Source organism: Artemia franciscana, chromosome 4, assembly GCF_032884065.1.
Source record: "Artemia franciscana chromosome 4, ASM3288406v1, whole genome shotgun sequence".
Lineage (NCBI taxonomy): Eukaryota > Metazoa > Arthropoda > Branchiopoda > Anostraca > Artemiidae > Artemia > Artemia franciscana.
In genome coordinates this window covers 16,177,263-16,195,549 of record NC_088866.1, presented here as the reverse complement: position 1 = coordinate 16,195,549, position 18,287 = coordinate 16,177,263, and the positions used below count along the sequence as shown (strand labels likewise).

At 34.3% G+C, this 18,287-nt stretch overlaps 1 protein-coding gene across 1 annotated transcript in view; it reads left to right on the top strand.

Moving 5' to 3' along the window:
- LOC136026057 (uncharacterized) overlaps positions 1 to 18,287 on the top strand; it is a gene marked incomplete at its 3' end in the record, with an annotated part of 84,035 nt that overhangs the window by 11,310 nt on the left and 54,438 nt on the right. The window contains 1 exon segment of the mRNA XM_065702240.1: positions 1,936 to 2,039. Within this exon segment, the coding sequence (XP_065558312.1) occupies positions 1,971 to 2,039 (69 nt within the window).

Genomic DNA, 18,287 nt, shown 5'->3' with positions numbered 1-18,287 from the left:
ACGTATATCTTTTACTAATAAAAAGGTTCGTAAAAAATTAAAAGTTCTAGTTGCCTTTTTAATTAACAAAAAAAATTGGAGGGCAACTAGGCTTCCTCCCCCGCTCTTTTTTCTCAAAATCATTCGATCAAAATTATGAGAAAGCGATTTAGCCAAAAAAAAAAAAAAAAAAATGCAAATTTCGTTGTAATTATTCCTCTGCGGAGAGCCAAAATCAAAACATGCATTGATTCAAAAACGTTCAGAAATTAAATAAAAAAAAACAAGTTTTTTCAACTGAAAGCAAGGAGCGACATTAAAACTTAAAACGAGCAGAAATTACTTCGTATATAAAAGGGGCTGCTTCCTCATCAACGCCCCGCTCTTTACGCTAAAGTTTGACTCTTTCTTTCAACTCTTCTTTTTAAAACAGTAAAAATTTAGCGTAAAGAGCGGGGCGTTGATGAGGAAGTAGCCCCTTTTATATACGAAGTAATTTCTGTTCGTTTTAAGTTTTAATGTCGCTCCTTAATTTCAGTTGAAAAACTTGTTTTTATTTTATTTAATAACTCTGAGGAACGTATTGAGTCGAACAGTTAAATGTGAGGCCATCTAAACAAACAAACAAAAAAGTGCAATTGCCCCTCATATGGCAATACTGATTTTAACAGCGTGATTTATATTTAAGTGAGAAATATTCCTTTCCTACGGTCCAACAATTCTGGTCTTTTGAAAAGAATAATAAGAACTGGCGAATTAATTTGTATTTAGACTTACCCGAGACAATGGGTGCTTTCGATGTTGCGATTCTAATTAATAACGATTAGTTTTTTGTGGCAAAGACTGTTTCATGTTGCCAATTAATAAGAAAATTAGTCCCCGCCCATTTGTTATTTTGTTCCAAGGGAAAAAAATAATTAATCATTTCTTATTCGAATCCGGACTTCAGTAGGAGATAATAAGTTCGAATGAAATGGAAAGTTTACAGAATTTTGAATTATAAACACGCTACTAACAGCGCATACCCGGGATTTTTTTCGGAGGGGGTGGCAATAATTTAAAAAACTCAATTTATTTGATAACTTGAACAGAAATAAATTGTGTATAAGATGGGGCATTTTTGTATTAAGGCAGCATAAAAGAAAACTTGCATAAGAATTAGCCAATGAATAAAGACCATTTCATTCAACTTCTAATCGTAGCCAATTGACGTAGAACAAATACCTAACTCCCTGTACATGACTCCACAAACTCCTAGTTACAGCTGTCAATAATTAAGTTGCTAATTTTATTTCAGTGAAGTAAAAAGTTCGTCTAAGTAAAAAGGGGGTTTATAAATCACTTCTAAAAACGCATCAAATAATCGTTTATATGCGTTTTTGTTACGTTTTCAAGTCAGACAACAATTCGGGGGAGGGGTAAACCCTGACCCCCTGAATACGGCCTTGTTTTCAGGCATGTATTGGGGTTCATTTGGGCCTGTTCCCACCACAACCTTAGAGTATATTCCATTTATTGTATAAATTGCCTGTTTATTAATCCCCCCTTCGAATTAAGTTTCTGTGTAGATGTATACCGTATCTACAAGGTTAAAAGAATATCATTGGTACCAGGTTTCCATGCAGGGATTTTTTATGATAATTTTTTTTTGAAAATGTTAATCGATAATTTGAATAAGAAAGCTAAGAAATTCGGACAAATTTAAAATTTTTGAGGGGGCTGGGCCACGAGGCCGCTCCCCTGCCAACATCCTTGACCAGGATGAAGAGGAGTCTGCCCAAGTCTGTCCAGTGGTCTGCCCAGGTCTGCCCGCATGTTACTACTTTATTTAGGAAACGCGATTTTGAAGCTTTAAGATAGTGTATTTTGTATTCGTCATGAACCGGTTTCCTGAAGTTTGTTTATTTTAGATAAATGATTTAGTGTTGAAAAAAAAATTCAAACGCTCTCTTTCAGGTTTAATTTGGCGGGAAAAGAACTAAGTTTCAAAAATGACAATTTTGGATACGTGCAATCAGGACTTGGATAGTATTGATGATGAGGATATACTACGAAGAAAGGTAATGTCTATTTTTTTGTAAATTCTTTAGACTTATAGAATAGCTCCATCAGAATAAGCAGTGGCTTCTACTGACTCGACCCTTAGGATCAGGTTTTTTTTCTGTGGAGGGTCACAAGGGCATTTTCAGGCCGCAATTTGCTTCCAGGATTTAATCTAAATCCCAAATTAGCATCCATCAGCGTTGTCAAATTCCTGCCTATGCCGAGGGCTACCTATTAGAAGGTAGCCCTCTAACTGGAGGGGGGTATTTGCCTTCCTAGGTGCTACAAATTATATTTGTTCCGCACTTTCATTAAAAATCGGAAAAAAACAAGCAAAATGCCCCCTCAAGTTTGAAAAATACCTTTTTTATGTCTTCTCTAAAATAATCGTAGAATTTCTTACCCCTAAAATTTCTTGAATTAGCAACACTGACCTCCACCCTATCCCTTTTTCTATTTCTTTGAAGATTATTTGAACTGCTACTACTGCTACTAACAGCTAACTGCTTCACCAAGCCGCCTGAGGCCAGCAAAGCTACGTACAGGCGCGCACCCAAGGGGGAGGGAGGGGGGGGGGGGCTAAAGGGGCTGTTGACCCCCCTCAATAAAAAATACATTCTGTATTTAAATTTTATATAATCTGCTCGGTTTTATCATTCATTCCTTAGTCCCTACTCAAAACTTGCATTCATAGAGCTAAAGTAAACTTAAAGTAATGCCTTAAAATACCGTTTTGGTACTTTAATATTATACGAGAAACGCGAGAAGTGAATTTGGGTAATGCTAATGAAATAAAACAAAATATGATAACAATATAATACTTTATTAGCAAAATTGTGAAAACAACAACAACAAATTATGGAAGAGGGCCGCATAGAGCGCATCGTATTAATACGTAACTTAAACCAACCTAACCGAAATACCAACTGAATATTTAATTGAAATATTGTATTTTCCCAGCGAGCCGTAGCTGATTGTCTGGTATTATCACCGTGAAAAGCGGGTAATGCCTCATTTTCCGCGATTCAAATTCTCGAGTGTTTCCTATATAATACTTAAGTAGCACTGTTTTTTTTCTAAGGAATTTTAAAGTTTTCATTTGGTTGGCTCTGGGATCCCCGATCAGGCCCCCTAATTATTTTCTGAGTGCGCCACTGGCTATGTACGCTCCTCCTCCATCCTCCCTTTGTGTTCCTCCATCAAATTTGCTGCCATAAAATGACTGCAATCAACTGCTGCTCACTAATCAAATGAAGTCAGGCTATACAGTGTCAGCGAGACCGTATCCAGGGGGGGGGGGTCCAATACCGATCCCCCTCCCGATATCTATGGTTCGTAAAAAGGTAGCGAAAATGCTAATAAACAACTTTTTGATGCATTTTTGTATCCCCCCTTCTCCAAAATATGACCCTCCCCGAAGAAAAATCCTTAATACACCCTTGAGTGTCAATAAATTTCAGGGGAATTGAATAATCAACTATACCCAACGGCGAGAAGCATCTTCTTTTTTTAGAGTATATGCAAAAGTGCTAATTCAAAATTGTGGGAGGATGGAGCAGGGATTTTTCATGTTCTTGAGGCTAAGGATATTTTTCAAAATATAGGCGAGAAGGAAGCAAAATCTGGTCCCTCTCAATTGGCACCCCTGAGTCCACAGCTGGTATCTTCCTAAACAAAATACCTGCTTGCGAGGGCACATTTTCTGCTCAATTATACACACTTTCAGTTGGGAAAAAGAATCACGTATACACGTGTGAAGGAACATCCCAGAAAGCCCGACGCTTTTACAATTTTCTCAATATTTATTTTTGCAGCTCCTACAATTCGCCTATATGGGGTAGGCCTACATTTTTCAGCCTTGAAATGTGAAGCCCATCTGCAACGAAATTCTGCGTACCTCCATGTATAGAATGGTATATCTAGCCCGTATATCTAGTGGGAGGGGCATTTTTTTTTTTATTAAAAAAAAAAAATATAACAAAATATAACTTCAAAATCTAGACAGAAAAATTCAAAGCTCCCGCTGAAGATAGATACGAATATTGAACTGATTGGTAGAACTCAAGGGGGAGTCCTAGCACCCCCAGCTCTCGTTACCTTAGTAAATACTTGGAATACCGGTTTTAGAAAGACAGTTTCCTGAACCTCAGCTAGATTAGGAACTAATATAATGGGAGGAAGGGGATTTGTTTTTTAAAAAGAGCTTCCAAGCCTTATATGTAGGGAGGAAATATAGACAAGAGTAAAAATACGTTATTCACCCTCATTTTAGAGAAAGTAGACTCATTTCAGATGTCATTCACTTATCAAAAATAATTTTAAAATGTAATTAAAATTCGCAATATACGATTGTGACGACTGTTCAAGTATAATCTCTGTTAAGTTTCTCTCTCGCGAATTTTTAAATTCTATTAGAACTAAATTTACTTATAAAAAAAATTCATTCAGTGTGATTTTGCATAAATAGTATTACTTCCGCTAATTTTTTATTAAGATAGCATACACTTCGTGACAAAACTTAGCGTTACATTGAGATTAACACACCTTTCAAAGTTGTAAATGCCATTAAAATAGCAAACTATAATATCTATTCAATTTTTAATTCAAGGTTATTTATTTTGAACAGCTGACTCACAGTGCTTATGGAATGAAAGAAAATTTGATTGTATCGCCTTTTGAATGGAATCTATTTTGGCACACATGTCTTAAAGCTAATTAACGAGTCAGAGGCAACTTTGGACTGCTATATAAATTATAATGCAGAGTTGCCAACAAGTTAGGAACTAATTTAATATGAGCAGATATTGGCCACTTTCTACAGGAATACAGTCTACATGTTAAGGCAGCTTGCCTAAAAGCAGAGACTCAAGAATTATTTAGCTGGAGATGGGTGTCTTAATTGTACAAAAAAAGGCGAATTATCTGTAAGAAATACAATAAATTATGGAAAATCGCAAACGAATAAAATTTTGGGAGAAAATACTCACTGCCTCCCTCCTTGGCCTTTTCTGTGCAAATTCTGAAAAAAGTTTTTTTTGCCCCCATTTTTGTGCGTTTAAATTGATTTCCGTACATAAGTTGTTTGGTTTTTTAGGATGGTCTCCACGGGGGAATTCAACCCCCTTCCCCCCTCTCCCTATTCTCAGGTTGGATTATCTATTTTAAGTTGGAAATATCAATAGCCAAGTATTCCAATATATACAGGATCGTATATATATATATATATATATATATATATATATATATATATATATATATATATATATATATATATATATATATATATATATATATATATATATATATATATATATATATATATATATATATATATATATATATATATATATATATATATATATATATATATATATATATATATATATATATATATATATATATATATATATATATATGTATGTATAAAATTATATAATATAATAATCATATAATAAATTATTATATAATGTATAATATATATATATATATATATATATATATATATATATATATATATATATATATATATATATATATATATATATATATATATATATATATATATATATATATATATATATATATATATATATATATGTCAAGCAGTTCACGGCAACGAACTGTAGTAAGGAGCGACCCGGCTCAATAGTAACCGAAACTCTAAAAAAAAAAAAAATTGATAACAATAGTTACATCAAAAGAATCGCATTTTAATGCTGATTTAGTCTAACCCATCAAAAGTTACGAGCCTGAGAAAGTTTGCCTTTTCTTAGAAAATAGGAGGAAACATCCCCTAAAATTCATACAATCATAATTAAAATCACACCATCAGATTCAGCGTATCAGAGAACCCTAATGTTGAAGTTTCAAGCTCCTATCTAGAAAAATGTGGAATTTCGCATTTTTTGTCAGAAGAGATCACGGATGCCTGTTAATTCGTTTTTTTCCCAGGGGTGATCGTATCGACTCAGAGGTCTTAGAATGTCACGAGAAGGCTCACTCTAACAGAAATTAAAAGTTCTAGTGCCCATTTTAAGTGACCAAAAAAATTAGAGGGCACCTAGACACCCTCCCACGCTCATTTTTTCCCAAAAGTAACTGGATCAAAATTCTGGTATAGCCATTTTATTCATCCATTCTTTACACTAAAGTTTGACTCTTTGCCACAATTCTACTTTTTAAAACAATTAAAAACTTTAGCGTAAAGAGCGAGGGATTGCGGAGGGGACAACCCATTTCATATACGGAGTAATTTCTGGAGTAATTACGGAGTAATGGAATTGGCGACTAATTGTATAAAAGGGTACCAAAAGGACCTAACAACGTCGTTTTTTTACAATTTTAGTTTATTTTCCTGACTATTCATCCGTTTATTTTTCTTTCTTTTTTTTAATTGGCGTGACTGTACACCTTTTTTGTTTGTTTTTCCTTTTGCTTTCTTAATTTGGCGTGCCCAACTATCAAAAAGGGCTTAAATAGATGTTTTTCAATAAAAATAAAATTGGCGACTAAAAGGACATAAAACATCATTTTTTGACAATTTTAGCTTATTTTGTCCTTTTCCATTCTGATTCGATTTTCGCTGTCCTTGGCAATTTCAGAATTACCAAGAATTGTATTAGAATTGTAATTCAGAATTGCATTAGAAAATGTGGAAAAAATGTCCAATTTTTCATCTACGCCTTATTATTTTTCTCAGTGAATGAAGTTGCCGTATAATCAAAAGATGCATTAAAGCACGGGGGGATTGATAAGTTACGGTGAAGATAATTTGGTCACTTGAAAAAACGCGAGGGACCTAAGTCGGAGCCCTGAGGAACCTCTGGTAAAGATTTTCTTTTACAAAAAAAAGCTGTCCCAGTGCCAAATCCCGAACAGTTTGCAAATCTGGCACGCATTCAGAGCTCTTTATTCTAATAACAAAAATAAACATTTATATTGAATCATTCTAAATTGTAATCATAACCTTCATCATAATATTTAATTTATGATCTACTTGTAAATGTTACTGGAAAAAACAAAGAAACAAAAAAAATAAACAAGATCAAATGACGAAATTTATTCCAAATCAATTAAAAAAACAAAAGTTTTATGACTTAAAGTAAGGAGCAACATTTAACCTTAAAACGAGCAGAAATTATTTCGTATATGATGGGGCTGCCCCTGCCTCATCCCTTGCTTTTTATGCTCAAGTCTTAAAGCTCTTAAAAATACTTCTCATTTTTTTCAACGGCCCTTGTGCTTGAGCACTCTTTTTTAAAGAACTGGGACAAGAAATTAAACTTTAGCATAAAGATCGATGGATAAGGAAGGGCCAGTCTTCCTCATAATCTGAATAATTTCTGGTCGTTTTGATTTTTAATGTTGCTCCTTACTTTCAGTTGAGAAAACTGAAGATTTCCACTGGATATACCCCTGGAAACTTTCCTCCTCACAAAATTCTCCCCATACATCACCCCATGCCATCCGCAGACCGCATATCCGGATGTACGCATATCCCAGTAACCAATATTATATGTAAACAATGCGCAAATTGTACAACTTACAGCCCTTTCTCCACGGGTTTTACGGGGTCGTGTCAACCCCAAAGGCATAGCTATTTGACCTTTCAACTATGCTGAATTAGTTCACTATCTCAAAATTTTGATCAAATGTCTTTGGGGAAAAGGGGAGCATGTGAGGAGGCTAGTTTCCTGTCAAATAATTTGTTCACTTATATATATATATATATATATATATATATATATATATATATATATATATATATATATATATATATATATATAAGCCTTTTGCCAAAAGAAATAAGGCGAGTGAAAACACGTACAGCTTAAGAAGTTATAGCTTTCAAACAGTTCGTGGTAACGAACTGTAGTAAGGAGCGACCCGGCTCAATAGTAAACGGAACTCTAAAAATCGGAATTTTGATGCTAAAAGATACATCAAAAGAATCGGATTTTTATGCTGAGTTTAAATATATAAGTTTCATCAAATTTAGTCTTTGTCATCAAAAGCTACGAGCCTGAGAAAATTTACCTTATTTTGGAAAATAGGGGAAACACCCCCTAAAAATCATAGAATCTTAACGAAAATCACACCATCGCATTCAGCGTAACAGGAAACCCTGAAGCAAAAATTTTAAGTTCTTATCTACAAAAATGTGGAATTTCGTATTTTTTACCATAAGACAGATCACGGGTGCGTGTTTATTTGTTATTTTTTCCCCAGGGTTCATCGTATCGACCAAGTGGCCCTAGAATGTCGCACGAGGGCTAATTCTAACAGAAATTAAAAGTTCTAGTGCCCTTTTTAAGTGACTAAAAAATTGGAGGGCACCTAGGCCCCCTCCCACGCTCATTTTTTCCTAAATCCAACGGATCAAACTTTTGAGCCATTTTGTTCCACATAGTCGAAAATCATAATAACAATGTCTTTGGGGATGACTTACTCCCCCACAGTCCTTGGGAGAGGGGCTGGAAGTTACAAACTTTGACCAGTGTTTACAGACAGTAATGGTTATTGGGAAGTGCACAGACGTTTTCAGGGGGATTTTTTTTTGGTTTGTGGATGGGGTTGAGGGGAGGGGGCTATGTGGGAGGATCTTTCCTTGTAGGAATATGTCATGGGGGAAGAGAAATTCAATGAAAAGGGCTCAGGATTTTCTAGCATTACTATAAAAAAACAATGAAAAAATAAACATGAAAAAGTTTTTTCAATTGAAAGTAAGGAGTAGCATTAAAACTTAAAACGAACAGAGACAATTAAGCATATGAGGGGTTCTAAAAATTCTTTAGCATAAAGAGCGAGGTATTTAGTAGGAGATCCTCGCCCTTAATGCTGAAGTACTTTTAGTAATTTCAACTATTTATTCTACGGCCTTTCTGATTCAGGGGTCATTCTTAAAGAATGACCCCCTCATACAAAAGCGAGGTATTAACGAGAGTACAAGCCCCCTCATACACATAATAAAAATATAAGAATATGAAAGTTTGTTACGTAAGTTAGTTCTTAAGTTACGTATATATTTTACTAGTAAAAACGTTCGTTAAAAAATTAAAAGTTATAGTTGCCTTTTTAAGTAACCGAAAAATTGGAGGGCAACTACGCCTCCTTCCCCACTCCTTATTTCTCAAAATCGTTTGATCAAAACTAAGAGAAAGCCATTTAGCCAAAAAAAGAATTTATGTGCGGAGAGCCAAAATCAAACATGCATTAGTTCAAAAACGTTCAGAAATTAAATAAAAGAAACTAGTTTTTTAACTGAAAGTAAGGAGCGGCATTAAACTTAAAACGAACAGAAATTGCTCCGTATATGAAATAGGTTGTCCCCTCCGCAATCCCTCGCTCTTTACGCTAAAGTTTGACTCTTTGCCAAAATTCTACTTTTTAAAACAATTAAAAACTTTAGCGTAAAGAGCGAGGGATTGCGGAGGGGACAACCCATTTCATATACAGAGTAATTTCTGTTCGTTTTATGTTTTAATGTCGCTCCTTACTTTCAGTTAAAAAAACTAGTTTTTTATTTAATCCTTTAAAGGTGTAGTTGCTTTTTCATTTTAATTTAGTAGGAAAGGACTCAATTACCGACTAAATCTCTACGGCCCTCCAAGCACAGGGTAGTCAGAGGCTGAGTTACGGTTTTTAACGCCCAGGGACAGGTTCGGTTTTATCCCCCCCCCTCACTAAAACTACTGCAATATAAGTTGATCATAGTATTGACGATGAAAACGCTCAATCTGGTGGTGCTTCAGAGGCTCCGTCCTGGGAAAGCCACCCCTTAAACCCCAGCTACGCTACTGTGAGCAATCGAAGCAAATTTTGATGCCTCAGAACGTCTTCAATCGATTAAAAAAAATCACTTACTTTTTTTTAATTTGAATCACTTACTTTTTGTAATTTGAATCACTTACTATTTTGTAAGTACGAAATCACTCACAGAGGGGAGAGAGAGAGAAATAAAAACATAGAAAAAAAATTATAGAATACGAAAATTAAAAAAGATTAAATCGAATAAATGAAATATATTTTCTAAATAGATAATTCAAATAACTCCAATAAATCTTCCACAAAAAAGAGAATAAATAAATAATTAACTTCTAAGAAGCCAAAAAATTTTGACAATTTTTTTGAACAACGAAAATTTTGCTTTGTATTATATTTATTTTGCGGTTACCAAATTGAAATTCAGAGTAGTACTTCTTTTATGTTGCACTTCTGACAGAAATCGCTCGAAAAGCAAGCTGTTGCGAAATTGAAGTTTATCATGATGACCATACTGTTGAAGACTTATTTGGAAGTGCAACTCGTGATTCGTGACAGGATGAATATTTCAAGACTTAGTGGTTGTTTTTACAAAATCTGAATTGGTTTAACGCGGCTTTTAAATACGGTAAATAAGCTGCTGAACAATAATCGATACTATAATAATCAAAGCGAAGGAATAATCAAAGCATAAGGTAGCATATGGCAAATGATTTTTCAACCTTCTTATTAACCAAACATACCCAAAAGTAGTTTTAGCGTATTTTTTGAAAGATAAACTTGGATCAGTTATGAGTCCACTACAGGATTGTAGCCAGGATTTTTTTTGGAGGGGGGAGGTACGAAAAAAATTTTATGTATCGAAAATTCGTTTTTATGCATTTTTGTTGCGTTTTACCAAGTCAGACAAAAAAAAATTAGGAGGGTGGGGGGGGGGTTTACAAACCCCCCTAAACCTTCCCTGGATACGCCTCTCGTCCTAGATACTTCGCAGTTTTCCTCCAAGAAATCAATAAAAATGTTTGAAGAACTAACTCGATTAATGCAAGGACACAAATTATGAACACAAATTATAATATAAATTATAAAAATAGTTTCAAATAGAATCAAAGCAGTAGAATTTGACAAGTTTCAATGACATTAAAAGTGTCATTTTTCGCCATTTGTAACAATCTATGATTAATTCATATCTGAAAACAGAGATGCTCTATGGTTTTTCTTTAGTTTATTTCAAAATTATGCAATTTTTAATATAACACCAGATTTTATCAGTGTTGTCACGTTAAACCCTGAAAATAAATAAACAAAACTAATTAGTTAATTTTGACAGTGCTTTTTGTCCGTGAATACTTAGACATCAAGAATCTGTTGATTCCCAAAGACAATTTTAGCTTACTTTGTCCTGAATATTCGCCCATTTTTTTTCTTTTTTAAAATTTGGTGTGCATAACTATTAAAAACAGCATAAACAGCATTTTGTCCTGACTATTCATCCGTTTATTTTTCTTTCTTTTTTTTTAATTGGCGTGACTGTACACCTTTTTCTGTTTATTTTTCATTTTGCTTTCTTAATTTGGCGTGCCCAACTATCAAAAAAGGGCTTAAATAGATGTTTTTCAATAAAAATAAAATTGGTGACTAAAAGGACATAAAACATCATTTTGACATTTTTAGCTTATTTTGTCCTTTATTTTCAGTTTCTCTTTTCTTTTTTTTTTAATTTGATGTGAATTACTTCCAAGAATTGCATGAAGAGGTGTTTCAAACAGTTCGTGGTAACGAACTGTAGTAAGGAGCGACCCGGCTCAATAGTAAACGAAACTCTAAAAAACGGAATTTTGATGCCAAAATATACATCAAAAGAATCAGATTTTCATGCTGATTTTAAATATATAAGTTTCATCAAATTTAGTCCTTGTCATTAAAAGTTACGAGCCTGAAAAAATTTGCCTTTTTTTAGAAAATAGGGGAAAAGACCCCCTAAAAGTCACAGAATCTTAACGAAAATCACACCATCAAATTCAGCGTATCAGAGAACCCTACTGTTCAAGTTCCAAGCTCCTATCTACAAAAATGTGGAATGTTGTATTTTTTTTGCCAGAAGACAAATCACGGATGCGTTCCCAGGGGTGATCGTATCGACCCAGTGGTCCTAGAATTCTGCGAGAGGGTTCATTCGAACGGAAATGAAGAGTTCTAGTGCCCTTTTTAAGTGACCAACAAATTGGAGGGCACCTAGGCCACCTCCCACGCTCATTTTTTTCCCAAAGTCGTTGGATCAAAATTGAGATAGCCATTTTATTCAGCATAGTCGAAAAACCTTATAACTATGTCTTTGGGGATGACCTACTCCCCCACAGTCCCCGTGGGAGGGGCTGTAAGTTACAAACTTTGACCAGTGTTTGCATATAGTAATGGTTATTGGGAAGTGTACAGACGTTTTCAGGGGGATTTTTTTGGTTGGGAGGAGAGGTTGGGAAGAGGGGGTTATGCGGGGGAAACTTTCCATGGAGGAATTTGTCATGGGAAAGAAGATTTCCATGAAGAGGGTGCAGCATTTTCTAGCATTATTTAAAAAAACAATGAAAAAATAAATATGAAAAAGTTTTTTCAACTGGAAGTAAGGAGTAGCATTAAAACTTAAAACGAACAGAAAATATTACGCATATAAGGGGTTAACCTCCTGCTAATACCTTACTCTTTACGCTAAGGTATTTTTAGTAATTTTAACTATTTATTCTATGGCCTTTGTGATTCAGGGGAACAAATTTAAGCCTTAGTGTAAAGAGTGAGGTATTGACGAGTGGGCGAACCCTCTCATGTACGTAATAAAAACATACGAATATAGAAATTTGTTACGTAAGCTAATTCGTAAGTTCCGTTTGTCTTTTACTAATGAAAACGTTCGTAAAAAATTAAAAGTTCTAGTTGCCTTTTTAAGCATCTAAAAAATCGAAGGGCAACTGGGCCTCCTCTCCCCTCCTTTTTTCTCAAAATCATTCGATCAAAACTATGGGAAAGCCATTTAGCCAAATAAATAAATATGCAAATTTTTCTTTAATTATTCATCCGCAGAGAGCCGAAATCAAAACATGGATTAAATAAAAAACGTTCAGAAATTAAATAAAAACAAGTTTTTTAACTGAAAGTAAGGAGCGACATTAAAACTTAAAACGAGCAGAAATTACCCCGTATAGGAAGGGGCTGTTCCCTCTTCAACGCCCTGCTCTTTACGCTAAAGTTTTTACTGTTTTAAAAAGTAGAGTTGAGAGAAAGAGTCAAACGTTAGCGTAAAAAGCGGGGCGGTGAGGAGGGGACAGCCCCTTTCATATACGGGGTAATTTCTGCTCGTTTTAAGTTTTAATGTCGCTCCTTACTTTCAATTAAAAAGACTTGTTTTTTTTATTTAATTGAATAACTAAAAGAGAAAGAGAGGAAGAGATAAAAATTGGGTTTTCGTGGACTTACATTATAAACTATTTTTAGGATATCGTAATAAGAAAAATGTTTGTTACAACTTGAACCAAATTGATTCTTTACCAATGAAGCAAATCCATCCTTATATAAACAAAAAAAGTTTTTAAAACACTAGCCACGTCCTCATGTTTATTAGTAGTTCAACTGTCCCTCAAACCCATAACTTAATAGGCGTTAATAAAGAAGTTAATAGGCGAATAATATAAGAAATTTAAGAGTATTTTCTTTTAAAATGCTTTATCAGTTATAAAAATTTATAAATTCTGAAAAATTTAGGCCATAGTGATTATTTTTTTTACAGTATTTTCGAAATAGAGTTCCTGAAGCGCTTTTTTGAGAGGTTCCAGGGGGGGAGGGTCAAACAGACAAAACAGAGAAAAAAGCAAAATACAGGAATTTGGGCAGTAAATGTATTGAGGCCTGTGCAAAGAGGCCTGGAGTGCCTGGAGTAATGGCTGCAAGTATAGATAGACCAAAACTTCATACAAGATCCAAACAATTTTCTAAAAGACAAAAACTTCATATAAGACCAAAACAGTTTTCTAAAAGGGGGCTTATTTCAAATCGACATAATTTTAGATGCCGATATGGGGACTTCCATAATTTAAAATATGTTTTATATATTCTATAAAACATATTCCTAAAAATAAATCACCCGTAGTTGTTATTGTGGATGTTAGTGATTTAATCATGATAAGAACAACCTATAAATGGTTCCATGGATTTCATTTTTGGCGTAAACCTCCGGATGAAAGTTCTATTTTGTTCTATACGCTTACCGGCATAGACAGTGTATAGGGAGAAACCTCTGCCTCAAAAATCGATAAACAGTTACGAAAAACAGATTAGTGTTTCAGGTGCCCCGTCATTGTTAAAATTTTGTCAATACCGATGTGTTCATCTTCTTTATCACGCTTATTATGATTTTTATCACGCTTATTTTTCGCTCGACGAAAAAAAGAAAAACTTTCTGTGCGGGTCGCTTCTGTTTTGGATTAAATAAAAAAACAAACAAGATTTTTGAAATGAAAGTAAGGAGCGACATTAAAACTTAAAACGAACAGAAATTACTCCGTATATGAAAGGGGCTTTTCCTCCTCAACGCCTCGCTCTTTACGCTAAAGTTTGACTCTTTCTTTTAACTCGACTTCTTAAAAATTTTAAAAAAAAACTTTAGCGTAAAGAGCGGGATGTCGAGGAGGAAAAGCCCCTTTCATATACGGAGTAATTTCTGTTCGTTTTAAGTTTTAATGTCGCTCCTTACTTTCATTTCAAAAAACTTGTTTTTTTATTTAATTTCTGAAAGTTTTTAAATTAGTGCATGTCTGATTTTGGCTCTCCGTACATAAATTATTAAAATGAAATTTGCATTTTAATTCTTTTTTTTTGGCTAAATGGCTTTCTCTTAGTTTTGATCAGACGATTTTGAGAAATAAGGGGTGGGGAAGGAGGCCTAGTTGCCCTCCAATTTTTCGGTTACTTAAAAAGGCAACTAGAACTTTTAATTTTTAATGAACGTTTTTATTAGTAAAAAATATACGTAACTTAAGAATTAACTTACGTAACAAACTTTTATATTCTAATATTTTTGATTATATATATGAGGGGGTTTGTCCCCTCGTTAATACCTTCACACTCAATCTTAAGTTTTGTCCCAATTCTTTAAGAATGGCCCCTGAATCAGAAAGGCCGTAGAATAAATAGTTGAAATTACTAAAAATAATTTAGCATAAAGAGCGAAGTATTTATCCCCTCCTAAATACCTCGCTCTTTATGCTAAATATTTTTAGAACCCCTCATATGCGTAATAATCTCTGTTCGTTTTAAATTTTAATGCTTCTCCTTACTTTCAATTGAAAAAACTTTTCATGCTTATATTTTCATTGTTTTTTTTTTTAATAGTAATGCTAGAAAATCCTGCGCCATTTTCATTGAATTTCTCTTCCCCCATGAAATATTCCTCCAAGGAAAGATCCTCCCATATAGCCCCCTCCCCTGAACCCCACACCCAAACCAAAAAAAATCCCCCTGAAAACGTCGGTACACTTCCCAATAACCATTACTGTATGTAAACATTGGTCAAAGTTTGTAACTTGCAGCCCCTCCCCCAGGGACTTTGGGGGGGGGGGTAAGTCATCCCCAAAGACATATTTATTATGGTTTTCGACTATGCGGAACAAAATGGCTATCTAAAAATTTTGATCCATTGACTTTGGGGAAAAATGAGCGTGGGAGGGGGCCTAGGTGCCCTCCAATTTTTTTGGTCACCTAAAAAGGGCACTAGAACTTTTCATTTCCGTTAGAATGAGCCCTTTTGCAACACTCTAGGACCACTTGGTCGATACCTTCAGGGTTACCTGACACGCTGAATGCGATGGTGTGGTTTTCGTTAAGATTCTATTATTTTTAGGGGGTGTTTCCCTTATTTTCCAAAATAAGGTAAATTTTCTCAGGCTCGTAGCTTTTGATAACAAAGACTAAATTTGATGAAACTTATATATTTAAAATCAGCATAAAAATCCGATTCTGTTGATGTATCTTTTAGCATCAAAATTCCGATTTTTAGAGTTGCGTTTACTATTGAGCCGGGTCGCTCCTTACTACAGTTCGTTACCACGATCTGTTTGATAATAAACGATTATTTTTTTTTTTCGAACTAGCAAAATTTTGTCTAAATTAAATCAAAAGCTCGTCTTTATGCACTGGTAAGTATTTACCATCATAAGAAAAAGGGATTGCTTTCCTATAATTCCATGGTAAAAAAAATGAATGTTGCAAATCTGCTCATATCAGTGACGTATTTCCTTCAGCCATTCACATCATTTTTACTTCTGGAGGGACAAATAGCTCAACCTTCTTGAAACACGATTGGCTTCAAACAACCCATGTGAAAAATTACACCAATAAAAAGACAGAAAATTTATTGAAGGATAAGATTTTTAACCCGTAGTCCCTCTGTTTCTCTGTGCAAGTATTATTTTTCTTTGATTGGTATTCAGTGGGGTTTTGTTTCGATAATTTATTATTATCAGAGATTCTCGCTTTCGATTCGGCTCACCCACCGAAATTTGTATTACAACTTCGCTTGACAATGCTCACTATCTTCCTTCGGAATATAACGATATCATTAATCCCCTACCCTGAAAAAAGAAATCTTTCTACCGACATTTTTTTTAACTAGGTTGTTATATAATTACTAGATACATAAGAGATTGCGTGATAAAAAAAAGTAAATGAGAAAAGTTTCAAGTTTAATTATGACCTTTAACTGAGACAAGATGAGATATGAACTGTAAATATGACGTGCTGGTAAAGATTTTCTTTTACAAAAAAAAAACTGTCCCAGTGCCAAATCCTGAACAGTTTGCAAATCTGGCACGCATTCAGATTTCTTTATTCTAATAACAAAAATAAGTTTTATATTGATTTATTCTAAATTCTAATCATAACCTTCATCATAATATTTAATTTATTATCTACTTGTAAATGTTGCTGGAAAAAACAAAGAAAAAAAAACAATATCAAATGACGAAATTTGTTCCAAATCAATTAAAAAAACAAAAAGTTTTACGACTAAAATTAAGGGGCAACATTAAAACTTAAAACAAGCAGAAATTATTTCGTATATGAGGGGGCTGCCCCTGCCTCATCCCTTGCTTTTTATGCTAAAGTCTTAAAGCTCTTAAAAATACTTTTCATTTTTTTCAACGGCCCTTGTGCTTGAGCACTCTTTTTTAAAGAACTGGGACAAGAAATTAAAATTTAGCATAAAGATCTATTAATAAGGAAGGGCCAGTCTTCCTCATAATCTGAATAATTTCTGGTCGTTTTAAGTTTTAATATTGCTCCTTACTTTCAGTTGAGAAAACTTGTTTTATATTTCAAAATTTTAATCAGATGTCTTTGGGGAAAAGGGGAACATGTGAGGGGGCTAGTTTCCCTCAAATAATTTGTTCACTTAAAAAGGGCGTTCGAATAAGCCCTCTCTTGATCTTCTAGGACCATTGGTTCGATGCATTCGCCCCTGGGGAAAAAGCAAACAAAAAACAAATGAACACCGTGACTGTGGTATTTCTTTTGACAAAAAATACAATATTCCACATTTTTGTACATAGGAGCTTGAAACCTCTACAGTAGGGTTCTCTGATATGCTGAATTTGATATGTGATTTTCATTAAGCTTACTTGGTTTTTTGGAGGTGTTTCCCTCTTTTCCGAAAATAAGGCAAATTTTCTCAGGCTCGTTGCTTTTGACAAGAAATATCTTGATTAAAAATAAGTATTTGTAATCGGCATAAAAAGGTAATTCTTTTAATGCATCATTTGTTAATTCTTTTTTTTAGAATATTGGTTTCTATTGGGCCGCTCCGCCCCCGAGGCTACTTAAAGTTCGTTACCATGAATCGTTTGATCTAAGACATATTTATAAAATCACTTCATGCTTTCCAGGGTTCTAGACAGCATTGCGTTTGGGCGAAGACATCTATTCCGATAAATTTGTGGAGAGAAGGGGACGTTTGGGCGTTGTTTTCCTGGACAATTATACATTTTTCGTCAGGCACTATGGAAGATTTATTGGGTTAGGGGTAAACTCGGAAAAAAAAGCTAAAAACAGGCAAGTAATGTGGAAAAAATGAAGATATCGACAGGGGAGAGGTCATAAGCCTGAAGACTCCCATGCTTAGGTACCTGTTTTTAATACAGTCCGGCTATTTATATTCTTTTTTCGAATTTAGGCACTCCCCTAAACAGACTGCTGCACATATTCCCGGACTGGCTTTTAGAAAATGTCTTCAGTGCTAGTCTATTGTTGAAAAGCACCTAATTTTCCTAATCCGCGAGGTAAGGAGGATCTAGGTTTTATAATTCCTCCCCACGGCCATGCCATTAAGCCTTTTAGTGACTACAGGTTTTTTATACTTCATTTACCCTGATCTCATGACCCTGAATTTTTGTTTTGTTAATTTTAAACATTTTTTTTTTGTTCAATTTCCACGTCTCAAAACTATGCATGTTCACTTCGTATTC